The sequence below is a fragment of the Condylura cristata genome, unplaced genomic scaffold, assembly GCF_000260355.1.
Source record: "Condylura cristata isolate star-nosed mole 26May11 unplaced genomic scaffold, ConCri1.0 scaffold00046, whole genome shotgun sequence".
Lineage (NCBI taxonomy): Eukaryota > Metazoa > Chordata > Mammalia > Eulipotyphla > Talpidae > Condylura > Condylura cristata.
In genome coordinates, this window is record NW_004567147.1 from 3,056,715 (window position 1) to 3,072,385 (window position 15,671).

Here is a 15,671-nt window from a genome sequence, read left to right on the forward strand (position 1 = left end):
CTGAACCAACTTTTTTATTGTTTCCCCATTTATGATAAAGGGCACTATTGGGACAATGGGTTAAAAATGAATGGAGTCTATAAATAAAATGCTACTATTGTGTCAATACCAAATTTTTGATTTCTATGATTAAAGTATGGTTACCTAGAAAAGTATTCTTCCCTTTAGGAAACGCACACTTAAGTATTATGAGACAAGGGAATATATAGCCTTTGCGTTTTATTTTCAAATTACTTAGGGAAACACAATGTATACATACGAAAATAAAAATACAATAAAATGTATTTTTAAAATTAGGAAGACTAAGTTAAAGTGTACAGGGACAATGTCAGGAAAAGAACTGCATTTAATCTATAGACAAAGGGAGTCACTGAATGTTTCCTAGGCAATATTGACACAATTAAGGCAGCAAAAAACAGTCTAGAGTTAAAAGCCAAACAAAAGTTCAACTAACCAGTGGAAAGGAGGGACTTCGAGGCAGCTTCCCTGATTCCAGCTGATACATGCGGAGATAGACTTCAACCTGAGGTGTGGCTTCATTGACAAAGCGAACGACATTCAGGGCATGAAGGACATCAGTGTACTGCTCCTTACGGTACAGCATCACCTGGGCATGGGACTCATGATGTGGAGGTAGGATCCCTATGTAGAGGCCATGGGAAAAAAAGCAAAATACTGAAGTAGCAATCTAAAACCCCCTTTATTCAAGAGAATTAGGTGAGAAGCTGCTCTTCACAATTAAAGTGGAACTCACACAAATATCTAATTATGCAGATTCTATTAAAACTTCTCACATAAGCAATCTTAAACGTTAATTTAATCAATACCTGAATGGAAACTGCATCGTTAATCACCTCCATGAAACTAACTGTACCCATACTATACCTGCTTCCTTCACCCTCCCCTCTGTTCCCTCTGTTGACCATTATATTCCTTCTTCTGAGATTAAGAAATATCCTTACTATTCTTTGCATGTGAATGTTTCACAAATGAGTGAAACCAACCAACCTGTCACTTTGTGACTTATTTCACTCAACATAATCACCTCAAGCTCCATCCTTCATTTTGTCCCAAATGACAACATTTCACTTTTCTTCACAACTATGTAGTAGCCTACTATGTACATATAATTCCCCTCTTTTAAAATACTTTATATTTTTTCGTTTGTGTTTAATTAATTTTTTTTTTAAAGATTTACTTATTTGTGCATACAGAACTGGGGTACAGGCCAGAGGCTCAGGGGCGGCGAGAGGCTTCACCAGAGACAGAGTGGGGAACAGAACAGGCAGATCAACGAAGTACACTGCTGAGGGGAGCAGCGGGCTGGTCAAGAGAGGTCTGCCATGCCATGTGGTCACCTCCGGGGCAAGCGGGAATCAAACTCATGCGGAAGAGGCTTTAGATTCTCAGTGATGTGCTTTAACCTGCTGCGCCACCAGGGAGGGCCCTAATTAATTTTTTTAATGAAGTACCATTGTCTTACATCCTTGTTCATTTTCTAACAAGGATTTCTACTCTCATGTATATCTCTCCCATGACCAAAGCACCACAGGTGTAAAAAAAAAAAAAAAAATTATAAAGAAAATGTTAAAAGTTAAGCTACTCTTGAAATACAAGGTTAAATTTATATCATTAAAATACAAGTTTTAACTATATTACAAAACAAAATTTAATTTAAAAAGTTTAAATAAGTGTAACACATAAATTCAAGATAACAACATCAACTATGATTTACTTCAAATTAAGTTTGTCAGCCTAGGAATATGGGATGGACAAGCATTTCACTAAACATTTTCTACAGAATGCATGTCTCAAAGTTTATCATGAGAAAAATGTCAAACACACTTGGGAAATGGTGACAATGAGTTCTGATGGCTCTTTTTGTGATAAAGAAAAACATCTTATTTACTCCAGCCTCATTAGAATTAACAAGACTCTATAGCAGTCCAGACTCTGAAGAAAAAGTTACTTGGTTTGAGTTAACTGGCTAAGTGGCTTTCAGAATTGATCTCCCCATGCTTTTTCATCTGAAAAATGGGAATAAAAATATTCATCCATAGAGCTGTTGTGATGAATAAAAATTATACACACACACACACACACACACACACAAAGCACTTACAAGCATATCAAGCAAGCACATTTAACTATGGGAATGGCTTTTCAGTGAAAACCACTACAAATCCAGTATTCTAAAGAACATTCTGGGAAATAAAAGTTGGATGAGTTCAGACTCCACTAATATGACACCATGTTAACATAAGAAACAAAGATGCTTAAATGTTCTTTCTTCTGACATCAATTGTTACTTTCCTAAGTTTTAGGGTTCTGTGCCAGGCTTTGAGAAAAATCAAGGGAATACATGCTAGAATCCTTCAAATCTGAACTGATAGATTAAATAGATACAGTTCAATGCTCATACTATTAAAGCCAGCACACTGGTTCCCATGTTAATTCTCAAACTTGTTTTCTGAGACTTAGTCCAACAAGTCTCTTTCTGGTATTTACCTAAAGGGCACGTCAAGGTCCGCAGGTAATCAACAGCCTGTGCTAGGAAGTCATCCTGTCTCCTACATAACGCAGCAGTTCTAAATCTCCACAAAGCCAACAAAGATTAACTTGATACAGCCTTTACCACAAGCCAACAAAGATTAACTTGATACAGGCAGAAATGACAGAGGTAATGAGTATGCCAGATAGGCATCAGGAAGGGCCACATTGTACAGGTGTGTATCTCCCACTGATTCACTGAAACTTAGTAAAACACGTAGTATTGCCTAGTAGAAATAAATATCATCGCTATTCCCACCTAAAATGTCTCTCTGGAAGGCATTTATTTTGATGGCCACTGTAAACACTAATATGTAAATGCAGAGGAGGCTCTCCTGGTGGTGCAATGGGTTAAAGCACTGCATTATGAAGCATGAAGCTCTCCAAAGTCACTGCAGCAGAGTTTGACACTCCCCCCCCCCCCCAAGGAGCTACATGGACTCTCCTGACCAGCCCCCTGCTCCCCTCAGCAGTGTACTTTGTTAATCTGCCTGTTTTGCTCCCCACTCCATCTCTGGTGAATCCTCTCACCCATCACACCTCTGGCCTGTACCCCAGGTCTGTAAGCATGAGTAAATAAGTAAATCTTTTTAAAAAATGCATAGAGGAGACCCTAAATTAGTTGTTTCCCAACCTTTAGATTGCAACTGCTCAGTGACCTAGATATGAGACATACCATGAAAGGTCACTATGCAGAACTGCCTAGAGCAGCTGGTATTCCCTTGCTACCACAAATTATGTAGTCACAGTAGTACTGTAACTGTTTCAAGTTCCTCAAAAAAACAATAGATTACTGGGGAAACAACAACCAAAAAAGGAGGTCTACAACCTTTCTGGGATCTCTACAATCCTAAACTCAAATTCAAGCTCTGCCACTTACAGGCTATAAAGCTTTCAGCATGTTAATTAGTCTCATAGTCTCCATCTGCAAAATTGGGAGATTGACACATACCTTGCATAGGCAGTCCAGGCTTACTCGAATATTTATAGAAACAAAGAAAAGGAATGGTAATGGTTGGTTTAGGTATCAACTGGCTCAACAAGGATTAAAAAAAAAAAAAAATCCTCAGCTCTAAAGAGATGTTGCCAGTCACTTGTGGTACCTACTACACTTTTTCAAACTGAGCAAAAGGTTTTTCCCTTCTTCAGCCACTCTTAACTGGAATTCATTCATTTGTGCTCCTAAGAAATAAAAATTCTTCAATTTCTTTTTGATTAGTAAGGAACTTATACCTCTACAGTTCCAAATCACAGAGTCTAACAAAATAAAGGCTAAAATCCAGCAGTTATTTAACTCAAAGCCTCATTTCACAGGTGCAAAAAATATGAGGCCCTATGGGTCTTCCCTGAGGTTACTTGGCTGACAGCAAAACCTAGACTAGTTCTTTCTTCCAATTCAGTGCGCTTCCCACACCTTGTCTTAGGATCAACCATTACTTTCTCTTCTTTCTTTTAAAGTGATATTACCACTGAGTCACGTTCTAAAAGGTGCAGTAATTCAATCTCCTGAAGTTAGACATGATATCTACTAAAGATCCTAAGGAAATCCATCTTGTTCTGACTTATAAGATGACAAATGATCCCATCATTCAACATTTTGAAGATAAATCGTCCACCTCCCAGTGTCATACCTAGAAGCACCTTCCATATCAATGCACGGTACATGGACGGGAGAGGGAACCTCTGACTAAAAGTACAGAGTTTCTCAATATCTAAAGGAAGAAAAAAACAGAAATTTTCATGCTGATCACAAAATTTAAAAATGCATTCTTTTTTCTTTTTAATTTAAAATATAACAAGACATTTCTTCAAAGGAAGTCTCTGAAAACCAGAAAAGGCAACAAAAGTCAGATTTCTAGTCAGTTGTTTTACCAATTCACTAACAATTTGTATTTTTCAGCATAGGAGCTACTTTTGCAAATATTATTACTCTATAACATTAGCAGTAGTTTTAATAGACTTTACCACATTTACTCCACAAAGCAAGCTCCTTGGGCAAATATTGTTTTAAAGACACTGATGCTAAAACTCAAAGCAGTCAAACCCTCAACTTTCCCAGTAACGCACACTCAACCATACCGGTCTTCAAGTCTCTACTTGGCAAATAAGAAAATTGCCAGATATGACAAAATATAGCCTGTGTAACACAGACCAAAGATCAAGTGGGAAACGTTTTGGAAACTTTAAAAGTATCTTATGAATATAAGCAGTATTTTTAACTGTGATTCACCTTATTTTAATTTAGTGTGCAACAGCACAGATATTATTAGTACTTACTCAAAAGACACTAAAATTATGTGAATACATTATGCAATCTCAGTATTTCTATAAAACAAAATCACGGTAAGAGCTGCTACAAATTCACCAGAGGGGTTACCCATAAGTAAGTATATTGACCTAACAGAGAAACATTACTGATTTCTAAAAGGCCCTTCAAAACCATTGGTTTCTGTCTCAATTAAATATGAACTCAAATATATTCTCGAGATATACTGTTGCCATGCACCACTAAAAAATACAGCAGGTAACAACAAATTTGAATGTCTGTTAGGGTAACACTGATTTCAGAACACCTACGACATCTAGATGAGAACCAATAAGCTCAATTTAACTTATAAAACTCACCCAGAGGGTCATCTTTTAGGAGGATTTCTAATGATTTCTTTTCTTCAACTCCACGAAACCCCACTTTCTCATAATATACTGAACGAAAGTTTCTCTGAGAATCCTCAGTCATGTTGCATTCTTATAGGAAAGTAAGAAGGGAGAGAGTCTAGGAACAAAAATTGAAGAATTGCATTTTTTTCTCCAACTTTTCCATTGATCTGACATATTATAAACTGGCTGCTCCTGCATAAAATTCAGTATTAAATTCCTTTTATTCAAATCTAACCCCAGCTTACCTAAGCACAGTGGTTAGAAAAGAAGATATAAAAATCCTCTGAGCTTCTAAAACAGATGTCACAAAGTTCATACAGTATGACTGCTACCTTACTTATGAGAACACCAGCCCATTATACCTGTAAATAGAAAAAATATATATACATAGTGAAACAGAAGTATGGACAAAATGTCATGCAAAGGTGGTTACCAAACAGTGTATACCATGACTTTCTTTCCAGATAATATGAAAAATTACTCTGAAATGTTAGCAATGGTTTTCTTTCTATAGGATCCCAGGTGATTTTAATTCCCTGCCTCTTGCCTGTCTTTGTTTCTAACATGGGCAATTTACAAAACACAAAATTGGCATAAAAAATAAAGCCACAAGGTCCTCATTGTCTTTTAAAAAAAAAAAAAACATAACCCTCTCAGCTGCAATTATCAAAACTAAAAACCCACAATAGATAAACAACACTACAACACAAACCAAAAGAGGAGGTGGTTGACCAGGGGTACCAGAGATGGGAAAAACAATGACGATCAATGGTCTCCTTCATAATAGTGACAAGTCATTAGAAAAAGGTCATGCTGAGATGGTATTTTAAGAATAGAAAGAATGTAATGCAATTTCTAGAAACTACTGCACTGTGTGACCCAAATGTTTAAAGGGTCGTGCAAAAACAGATTTTACAAATCCTGAAATGTTCCTGGAACAGGAAAGGTTGAGTTCCTGACAGTCTAGGTCCTTTCTTATTGAAAAGGCAGAAGTTGAGTCAATTCAGTCCCAGGAAAGGAAAAGATTCCTTTCCAATGAGAGATCCCTAAAGTTCCGCGCAATTCGTACCAAGTGGTTTTTAAAAACAAAATCCGAAAGCATTATGGACGACTGAATTAGGGTTATTTAAAAAGCAGCATCTGATACGTGCCAGCAGTCTAAGAACAACTTTCCCAGATTGCACTACAACGCAAACGCATTCTCTCTGGGGAACCAAAAACCGAGAGCCACCGCACGTGACATTCCCGCCAGGAAGGCAGACAAGCCGGGTCCCACGACCCGGGCCCCACTCTCCCTGTGACGCTTCACCTCTAGAAGTGGAACCAACACTAGGTTGAGACTAAGAGGTCGGGGAACGCAGCAGAAAAGCCCGACGCGCGGCAGGCTGGGGCGCAGCCGGTCGCCCCAGGGTCTCAGGGCAGGGGCCCAGCGACGGTAAGGCGGGAGCAGAGGCCGGAGAAGACGGCGGGACACCTGGCTTGCGGCAAAGCGCGCCCTGCCCGGGACACTGGAGCCCAGCGCCGCCGCCGAGGCCGCTGGTGGCGGACGTGACGTCATCTCCAAACGTGCTCGCGCCGCCCAGAGCGTGCTCGCGCCGCCCAGAGCGTGCTCGCGCCGCCCAGAGCGTGCTCGCGCCGCCCAGAGCGAGCTCGCGCCGCCCAGAGCGAGCTCGCGCCGCCCAGAGCGAGCTCGCGCCGCCCAGAGCGAGCTCGCGCCGCCCAGGAACTGTGCTTGGAGCGCAATGGAAAGGACTTCCACTTGGTTTTTGATTTTGTCCTTTTTCTCCCAGGTATGTTGAAACATAGGAAGAGCAGCCAAATGAGAAAAGCACCCTCCAAGGGAGCCAGCGTTGAATTTGGCAGGCAAAGAAGTGGGGAATATTGATAGTGGGAAATAGGGGTAGTTTTCAGGTAAGCCTACATTGGAAGGTGTTCGCATAGGAAACTGTAGGAAGGCTGTACCCTGTGTGATCCCTAAAGTCATTGATTACGCTTTCAGTGATTGAAAAGGGGCCACTGATTAGGTTCTCTCATGTTGCGTTGGGGATGGAAGGAGAGACTAATATTAGGGAAGCTAACATGACATCTGGAGCCAATTGTTAACAATAACTGTTTTTTACTCCCTGGGTTGTTATTAAAACTAGCAAGCTGGCTGGCTTACTAGAGATTCCTGGGGCAAGCTAGGGTTAAGTAGACAGCTTCAGCTTTGGGAGAATTAAAGAGGCTGCTGAGATAAGGACAGTGAATTCTAAGAGGAACTAAGCAAACATATGCCAGAGATGAGGTCAGAAATTCATGAAGTCTAATGAGGACAGTCAATTTTAAGGCTAAATTTTAAGCTAATGAGGATAGTTAAAGACCTTGAACAGGAAAGGTAAAGGAGAAACTCTAAGATAAGAGCTAGGAAAATGGGCACATCTGCCTGGAGAAATGTAAACAGAACATTTGGAATCTTCTATAAAAGGTAAGTCTCTTGGAGACTATTCTTAATATTGTAGCCAGAGTAGTCCTTTAAAAATCCGCCTCCTCAGTTTCTCAAACAGCTAAAATGGGAGCTTCATATGACCCAGCAATACCACTCCTAGATCTACCCAAAAGACACAAAAACACTAATTCAAAAAGACAACTGCACCTCCATGTTTATTGCTGCTTTATTTACAATTGGAAAGACATGGAAACAACCCAAATGCCCAAAAGTAGATGACTGTATTAAAAAGATGTGGTTCATATTAAAAAGATGTGGTTCATATATACACAGTGGAATATTACTCAGCAATATTACTCAGCAAAAAATAAATAAGTAAACACATGCCCTTTGCAGCAACATGGATGGATGTGGAAAAGATCATGCTTAGTGAAATAAGCCAGAAAGAAAAGGAAAAATACCGGATGGTTTCACTCATAGCAGAAGTATAAAGGACCAGAGGAGAAAATAATAATAATAATGAACAGATATATACCAGAGACATTTTATGGGGGTGGAGTGGGAAATGGTATCAAAAATGGTGGGGGGAGGGAAGTACACTGGACTATGGTGATAACACATGGTTTATTTGGGGGTGGAAGCCCGTGGGGATTACAACTGAGATGGAAAAGGGCACAAGATGCTGTAAAAATAAACTACTATATTATTTTAAAAAAACGTGCCTCCTCTGCCAGAATCATGCACTGGTTCCCCATTTCACTCAAAGTAAAAACCAGAATATTCAGAATGACCTGTAAGACTTGCCATCTGGTTTATCTTACTACAACTTCACATATTTATTGAAAGAGGCTTCTGCCTTAGAACCTTCTCATTTTTGTTGCTCCTCTTTGAAACCCTGCTTCCCCCAGAGAGTCACATTCCCTATTTCTTCACCTCAGCTTTGCAAATATTCCTTCCTAAGGCCCACTTTAACCACCCTCCCTAAAATTACAACCCTGTTACCAGAACCCCAACCCCCCATACTCATTTTCCTTTATTGCACAGTACTTATCAGTTAAAATGGTGCAAACCTTACTTTTTATTTTTATCTTTATTGAGCCTAACTTCCCAACAGAATATCAGTTCCATAAGTTTAGGGAACTTTGCTTTATTAACTGTAACTGCAGTCCAAGTTCATGGACCTGCCCCTGGCACAGTAGTTACCCCAGATTTCTGAAGAATGCCTAGGGGTCCCACACATTGGGAAAGGGCAGCCTGTCTCTTGTCATATACTCTACAAGTAGGGTGTCGAGGACATTATTAGTTGAACTGTAGCAGAGTGGCCCCCAGGAAAATGGGAAGTTTGGGGTTCCCTGTCCCACCCAGAAGGAGGGTGGAGCTAAGCAGAGAAAAGAAGAGAAGAGAGGGAATCTGAGGAGGAAGGCAGCAGGATGGAAAGCCAGGAGACCTGAGGAAACCACATGGAGAATAGGGAGACATATGAAGAAACTGTTTTTATCTCTTGGCCCTGGACTGGTTGAAAGAGATGTAGGTGAGAGACCGGTGGGGAGCTTGACTATGGCAGTGTTTATATTGATTTTGATTTTGCTCTTTTCCTCCCAGACTTGTATGGTCAGTTCTGATCCTTTTCTATGGGTCCTGGCCAAAAGGTGCTTTAGTCTTATGGCAGCTTTCAGGCCTTGCTTTGGACCAATTCCTTTTGGGCAGACTTTTGACCATGAGGGAATGGGTAACTTCAGGTGTTTGATTTAGAAATTATATTCTTTGTCTTCCATATTTTGTACTCACTGTATAAAGTTCCTTTTCATTAAAGACTTCTATGTTTTGTCTTAATGCAGCAAATGACAGAACCTATTTAGAGACAGGTTTGGGGGTTCAGTAGTGCCCCTCTCCCTGCCCTGTAACAGAACTTCTTCTAGCACAGAACAGAATTTACATGAAGTAGGCATGAAAGGGAAATATCAATAAACAAATGAATGTAGTAAAAGTCCCATTATATAAAAACTCCAACCCAGATGCAATAGGTAAATTTGTTTTTCCATATCACATGGAAATTCTCCTTTTGTCATATGGATTTATGGTTGGTTGTAATCTAACAAGACTGCATGCCAAGAGGAGGGAGCCAGATGGCAGGACTTTCCAGCCCCTTTAGCCCCTTTACCCTTCCATTGTGAAACAACCTGTTTGCTCACCTTCCACCTAAATGACCTTGCATACTCAAATTATGATCTACCCATATAACCTATGTTAAGCTAACAGAGTATTAAAAAGAAACTTTTGTGTATGTTCAAAGCCAGATATTTCCAGGAGAGAACTCTCCTACCTGGTGTCCATCAGTGTGATAATAATAAAACCTGTATCCACTTTTCATTGGTGTGCAATTTCGGCCTTTCTAGCATGGAAAATGTTGTTCCATAGCAGGCATGTAATAATATTTTTCATGGATTTTAATTGAAACTAGAACTTTAAAAGTCACTTCATTCAAAGGTATATATCTTGCTACCCTTTGGTAAGGGACCTCAATCCTTAAAGCCTAATAACCTGAATACCCTCTGGCAGTTAATTTCTGACTAAAGTATGATAATTATACTGCTATTAAAGAACATATGCCTCTGCCATGACAGGCTTCAGGTCCAGACCAGACCTAAGGTTTCCTGAAGTCTTGGAGAGGCAGCATCCCTCCAGCCCATGGACCACTTGGCCATGACTAATCAAGTGATCACCCCAGCCAATACAGGTACTGTAACCCACTGTAAGGTGATCTTCCCCAACCAATCTGAGTACTGTGAGTTAGCATAATGAGACCTCATCACCTTAGCCAATCCAAGTACTGTAGCCCACCATAAGGTGATCCCCTCAACCAATCTGAGTATTGTAAATCAGCATAATGGAAACTTTAAAAACCATGTGTAACAGACACTTGGGGCTCTAGATTACCACCGCTGTGTCAGAGGAGTCTAGAGTCCTGGCTCGAGTTTGCGAATAAAAACTCTCAAGCCTTTGCATCGGATCATCTCTCTGATGTCTTGTGGGATTTAAAATCTGGGCACAACATTTGGGAGCTCGTCCGGGATCCCTCAATACTTCAGAATGCTTGATTTGGAGGGTTTTCTTTTTCCTTCTTCTGTTTCTTGGTAAGTGTGTTCCCCTCTCATTACAGTACCATTTTTCTGCATTGTGGGTTGGCAGGAGGCTTAGGCAGATGTTCTGGTAGGCCACCGACCAGGGGTCGCGGAAGACTTTCTGGACCCTCCAGAAGTATATTTCCTTACTAATTACTGTCGATAAATGTCATAGTGGTGCCTTACTTTCATCTTTTGGGGAACTCTGGAGAAGATTGTTGCCCTTTGCTTCTGTCTGTCTGTGTCAGTGAGTGTCTATCTTTCTTTGTCTGGTGTTGGTCGGCCCAATAGAATTGACATCAGACAGACAATGATGACTCCTCTGACTATTTTGACCGAAAATTTCAAGAATGTTAAACATAGAGTGCACAACTTACGCATAGATATCAAAAAGGCTAAATTGACCACTCTTTGCTCCAAAGAGTGGCTGTGCTTTTCACTTGGATGGCCTCCGGAGGGAAATTTTTATTTAACCACCATTAATTCCATTAAAAAAGTTGTTTTCTGGACTTCCAGAAGATGGCAGCAGAGTAAAGACGCCGAGATGACTACATCCAAATTCACATGGGATTATATACAAACAGATTATAGACTTACATCCCAAATGAGTTTCATCCCAAATGAGAATTCCCTGGACTCACTAGAAGGAAGATAACTGAGGGAGAATTGGCAATTGGGGAGTTCCCATAAGGGAAGCCGCACAGCCAGGAATAGCTGAACCCTGCAACTGTGATCGGGAAACACCAGTGGTTTCCTACTCGTTCGGTTTCTGGCACCTGGACACCAGTAAGCACTGCAGAGGGAGACGGACTGTGGCTGCAGCTGCGGCTGCGGCTGCTCTGCACAGCTACAGCAGCTTTTTGCTCCAGCCCTGCTAAAGCACTGGAGATAAACTGAGACAACACAGCTAGGGAGAGGAAACCAAATTGTGGCTGTACCTCGGAACCAGAGACCCGAAGATATGCCATCCTTTCCCCAGCAGCCGCAGAGGTGTTGCCGTCCTTTGCCACAGCAGCCCCAACAAAGCCCTGGATAAGCTGAGACAACACAGCTAGGTGAGTGGATCCCAAGCTGCTCTACTTAGAGCCCGGGAGATAGAGAAGAGGAACTGGCAAGTGGGGCCGCTCTAGCCCTACCCGCATCTCCTGCCCCCACAACAGAGATCTGAGACTAGGCAACATTGGGGTTTGGTTAGGTCTTGGCACCATTCTTAAGGCATCATCAACAAGACTCACAAAGCCACTGAGTTAAAGAGGGGGAAAATAACAGACACGAGCCAACCACAGGCCCAGCCCTAGGACAATGCAACAATTTTAACAACATTGCATGGGCACATTTAACATAGAGAGGTCCTAGGAAGTGCCTCAAACAGGGAGACTACTACTGCTTACCACATCTACCCACAAAAACTGTGGTAAAACCCTGGAGTTAAAGAGATACAGCTGGGCTCTGTGAGAAGACCTCAGGCAGTGGGGAGGCACTGCTCAGGGAGGGACTATTTGGACTAAACAAAAAGAGCCCTGAAAACTCAGAGGCAGGACTGGTAGCCTGCTAAGCTGGCACTCCCTGCACTTCTATTGGGGAGGGGGAGATCCAACCCCCACAACAGAGGCCCAAAGACTTGTGAGCCAGAAAGGCACACAGTACTTAGAGTGTATACAAAGCCAGCCACCAACCCAGCCAAAGGCCCAGCTCCCAGGGAGACCTACAACACTTCTAATTCATCATAACCACCATGGGCACACCAAGCATAGAGGGAACCTGGGATATCCAAAGGCTACAAAGATCAACAGACACCTTCCAGAAACAGAGAATTAATGTGTTACTAGAAGAGGCTGAACAACACAAGAGATCCTTGACTGTTACCAGCTGAGGCAACAGACACAATTACACACAGTGGGGGCTGGGAAAAACAACACAACTCAGAATACCCTCCACAACTGAAGTGTCTGGAAGTTCCTCAGCTATTCCAGAAAGAACATCCAAAAAAAAAAAAAATGCCAGTCAATAATAACAACACATGTCTCAGCGAATAGAAAGTATTAGAAAATACACAACAGGGAAAAGAAGACAAACAAATATTCAAGCATTCAAGCAAGTCCCCAAGGGGGAAATTCACCACAAAAAGATCAATAAGCAGAAACCACCAAAGAAATTGAAGAACTGCTCAACCTACCAGATAAAGAATTCAGAATCATCATGATAAACAAACAAAATGAAATGAAATGAGGCAAGCCACCCAGGAGTTGAAGAATGCAAACAAGGAAATGAACAAAAGAAATGAGAAAAATATGAGACAAGCAATCAGAGAACTGAAGAAAGAGAATGAGACATTAAAAAAGGAAATTGAAGAAATGCAGGTGATGAAAAGGCCACTAGAAGCACCAGCGGCCAAAATGAAGTTCAATCCCTTTGTGACTTCTGATCGGAGCAAGAATCGTAAAAGGCATTTCAATGCACCTTCCCACATTTGTAGGAAGATCATGTCCTCCCCTCTTTCCAAAGAGCTGAGGCAGAAGTACAATGTCCGGTCCATGCCCATCCGGAAGGATAATGAAGTTCAGGTTGTTCGGGGACACTATAAAGGACAGCAAATTGGCAAAGTAGTCCAGGTTTACGGGAAGAAGTACATCATCTACATTGAACGAGTGCAGCGGGAGAAGGCCAATGGCACAACTGTTAATGTGGGCATTCACCCCAGCAAGGTGGTTATCACTAGACTAAAGCTGGACAAAGACCGCAAAAAGATCCTAGAACGCAAAGCCAAATCTCGCCAAGTAGGAAAGGAAAAGGGCAAATACAAGGAAGAAACAATTGAGAAGATGCAGGAATAAAGTAGTTTATGTACAACTTTCATTAAAATTTACAGCTAAAATAAAAAAAAAAGCGCCTAGACAGCCAGATCTTCCCCGTGGACCAGGTCCAGCCTCCTTTGAAGCATGAGTTCCCAGCAGAAGCAGCCTTGTACCCCACTGCCCCAAATTCAGCAGCAGCAGGTGAAACAGTCCTGCCAGCCTCCACCCCAGGAGCCATGTGCCCCCAAAACCAAGGAACCATGCCACCCCAAGGCTCGAGAGCCCTGCCACCCCAAGACACCAGAGCCCTGCCACCCCAAGGCTACAGAGCCCTGCCACCCCAAGGCACCTGAGCCCTGCCACCCCAAGGCACCTGAGCCCTGCCACCCCAAGGCACCTGAGCCCTGCCACCCCAAGGTTCCTGAGCCCTGCCCCTCGACCGTCACTCCAGTGCCTGCTCAGCAGAAGACCAAGCAGAAGTAATGTGCTCCACAGCTGCACCTTGTGGGGAGAGACCCCTGGGGTTGACCGCCGTTCCCATCCTGCTATGAGTCCCACTTGCTGTCAGCACAGTCAGCCCGAGTCCTGGCCCCACCTTCTTTGTACCCTTTGTACAGTCTCTCTGGAGGCCCCTGAGCCCCTGAATAAGGCTGACGTTCTCACTTGCTCAGCTGCTTTTCTAGCTGCTCAGAGCTTGTCTGAAGAGTGTCGTGGGGGGTGAGGAGTGGGTCAAGTGAATCATCTCTGTCCTGTCCCATTAAATCACTTTTAACTCAAAAAAAAATATTATTATTATTTTTTTTTACTAGTGCAGTACTCTTTAATGTGTAATACTCAAGGGCAAGACAATTGCATCTAACATTGTTATAAATAAAGAGAAACCAGATCAGTCATCAAGGGCTCCCGAGTGAACAGCATCTTCGTAACCTCCATGCTTATCATCTTTGCTTTCCCGGTGTAGTTTAATGAGATCATCAATTCGAAGAATGGTAATTGCAGCTTCTGTTGTGAATTTCAAGCTCTTAACTTTAACTACTGTTGGTTCAAGAACCCCTGCTTGCTTGTTATCTCGAGGTTTACCATTGATCAAGTCAAGGCCAATCCATTTTAGATTTTTATGTTCTGGGTTAACTTGAGCTTCATTATGAAAAGCTCTCAACTTTGCAGCCAGGTCTGTGGAATCTTGAGCAGCATTAACTGCTAGTGTGTTAGGAATCACAAGAAGAGCTCTTGCAAACTCTGCAATAGCAAGCTGTTCCCGAGACCCCTGCTGGTGGCGTAGTTCTCCAGGTAGATGGACAGGGCCGCCTCTACGGCGCCCCCACCTGGAACCACAGACTTTGACTTCTTTGATTAAGAAGGCTGGGAAAAGTTATGAAAACAGAATAGATGAAATGGAAGAACGAATCAGCACCTTCAAAGAAACAGAAACAAAGAAAATTAAAAAAGAAAAAGACAAGTAAAAAGGAAAAGGAATGAAGAAACACATCAAGAGCTATCTGACACCATTAGGAAAGGAAACATCGGAGTTATAGGTATCCCAGAAGGTGAAAAGAAAGGACAAGGAATAGAGAAAGTATTCACAGAGATAATAGAAGAGAACTTCCCTAATTTGAAGTAGATGAAAGTAGACATCCAAGATGCAAGAAGATCCCCAAACTACCATAAGAGGAGAAAACAGCAAGACATATTATAGTAAAAATTCAAGATTGCAAGACAAAGAAAAGATAATGAGAATAACAAGAATGACAAATAAACTACAAAGGGAAACCGATCTGGATGACATCAGACTTCTCTGAAGAAACATTACGGGCAAGAAGAGAGTGGAGGGACATTCTCAACAAACAACAAAGCATTAAATGCCAACCAAGAATACACTATCCTGCGTAGCTCTCCTTCCTCTACAAAGAAAGGACATTCCCAGACAAACAGAAACTCCACGATTTCGTCATAACTAAGCACCCACTCCAAAAACTACTACAAGAAGCCCCAAACAAAATCCAATAGAAGAATAAACAAGAACAGTTCAAAAGAAGGAATAAAGATACAGAAGGACCATAAAGGCAAATGTAGGTGCCAGTATATCAATATTATCTCTAAATGTAAATGGCTTAAACTCAT

General features: G+C 41.7%; 3 protein-coding genes and 1 long non-coding RNA gene across 8 annotated transcripts in view; 3 read left to right on the top strand and 1 right to left on the bottom strand.

Moving 5' to 3' along the window:
• TBC1D7 (TBC1 domain family, member 7) overlaps nucleotides 1-6,760 on the bottom strand; it is a 54,566-nt gene extending 47,806 nt beyond the window's left edge. For 3 of the 4 annotated variants that reach the window (XM_012734134.1, XM_004694764.2, XM_012734132.1), the window contains exons 1-5: nucleotides 6,518-6,760; nucleotides 5,454-5,570; nucleotides 5,176-5,323; nucleotides 4,182-4,262; nucleotides 455-642 (exon numbers count right to left, since the gene is read on the bottom strand). In XM_012734134.1, the coding sequence (XP_012589588.1) occupies nucleotides 455-642; nucleotides 4,182-4,262; nucleotides 5,176-5,287 (381 nt within the window). In that variant the 5' untranslated portion in view covers nucleotides 5,288-5,323; nucleotides 5,454-5,570; nucleotides 6,518-6,760. The remainder of the gene's footprint in view (nucleotides 1-454; nucleotides 643-4,181; nucleotides 4,263-5,175; nucleotides 5,324-5,453; nucleotides 5,571-6,517) is intronic. The other variant, XM_012734135.1, reaches the window with a different exon arrangement.
• Nucleotides 6,761-6,913: 153 nt separating this feature from the next.
• Nucleotides 6,914-15,671, top strand: part of LOC105854514 — a 41,652-nt gene continuing 32,894 nt past the window's right edge. For both annotated transcript variants that reach the window (XR_001146172.1, XR_001146171.1), the window contains exons 1-2: nucleotides 6,914-6,998; nucleotides 10,258-10,370. This is a non-coding gene — a long non-coding RNA (uncharacterized LOC105854514). The remainder of the gene's footprint in view (nucleotides 6,999-10,257; nucleotides 10,371-15,671) is intronic.
• Nucleotides 13,088-13,631, top strand: LOC101634963 (60S ribosomal protein L26-like). Its single transcript, XM_004694767.2, has one exon. It carries the CDS (start codon nucleotides 13,110-13,112, stop codon nucleotides 13,587-13,589), a length of 480 nt encoding a protein of 159 aa, XP_004694824.2. The 5' UTR covers nucleotides 13,088-13,109; the 3' UTR covers nucleotides 13,590-13,631.
• On the top strand, nucleotides 13,671-14,210 carry LOC101629580 (cornifin-B-like). The gene has a single exon (XM_012734139.1). The coding sequence runs from the start codon at nucleotides 13,695-13,697 to the stop codon at nucleotides 14,031-14,033; it is 339 nt and encodes a 112-aa protein (XP_012589593.1). The 5' UTR covers nucleotides 13,671-13,694; the 3' UTR covers nucleotides 14,034-14,210.

Bases quoted from the DNA above. Each gene is read 5' to 3' on its own strand.
- LOC101634963 (XM_004694767.2), top strand. From the start codon at position 13,110: ATGCAGGTGATGAAAAGGCCACTAGAAGCACCAGCGGCCAAAATGAAG.
- LOC101629580 (XM_012734139.1), top strand. From the start codon at position 13,695: ATGAGTTCCCAGCAGAAGCAGCCTTGTACCCCACTGCCCCAAATTCAG.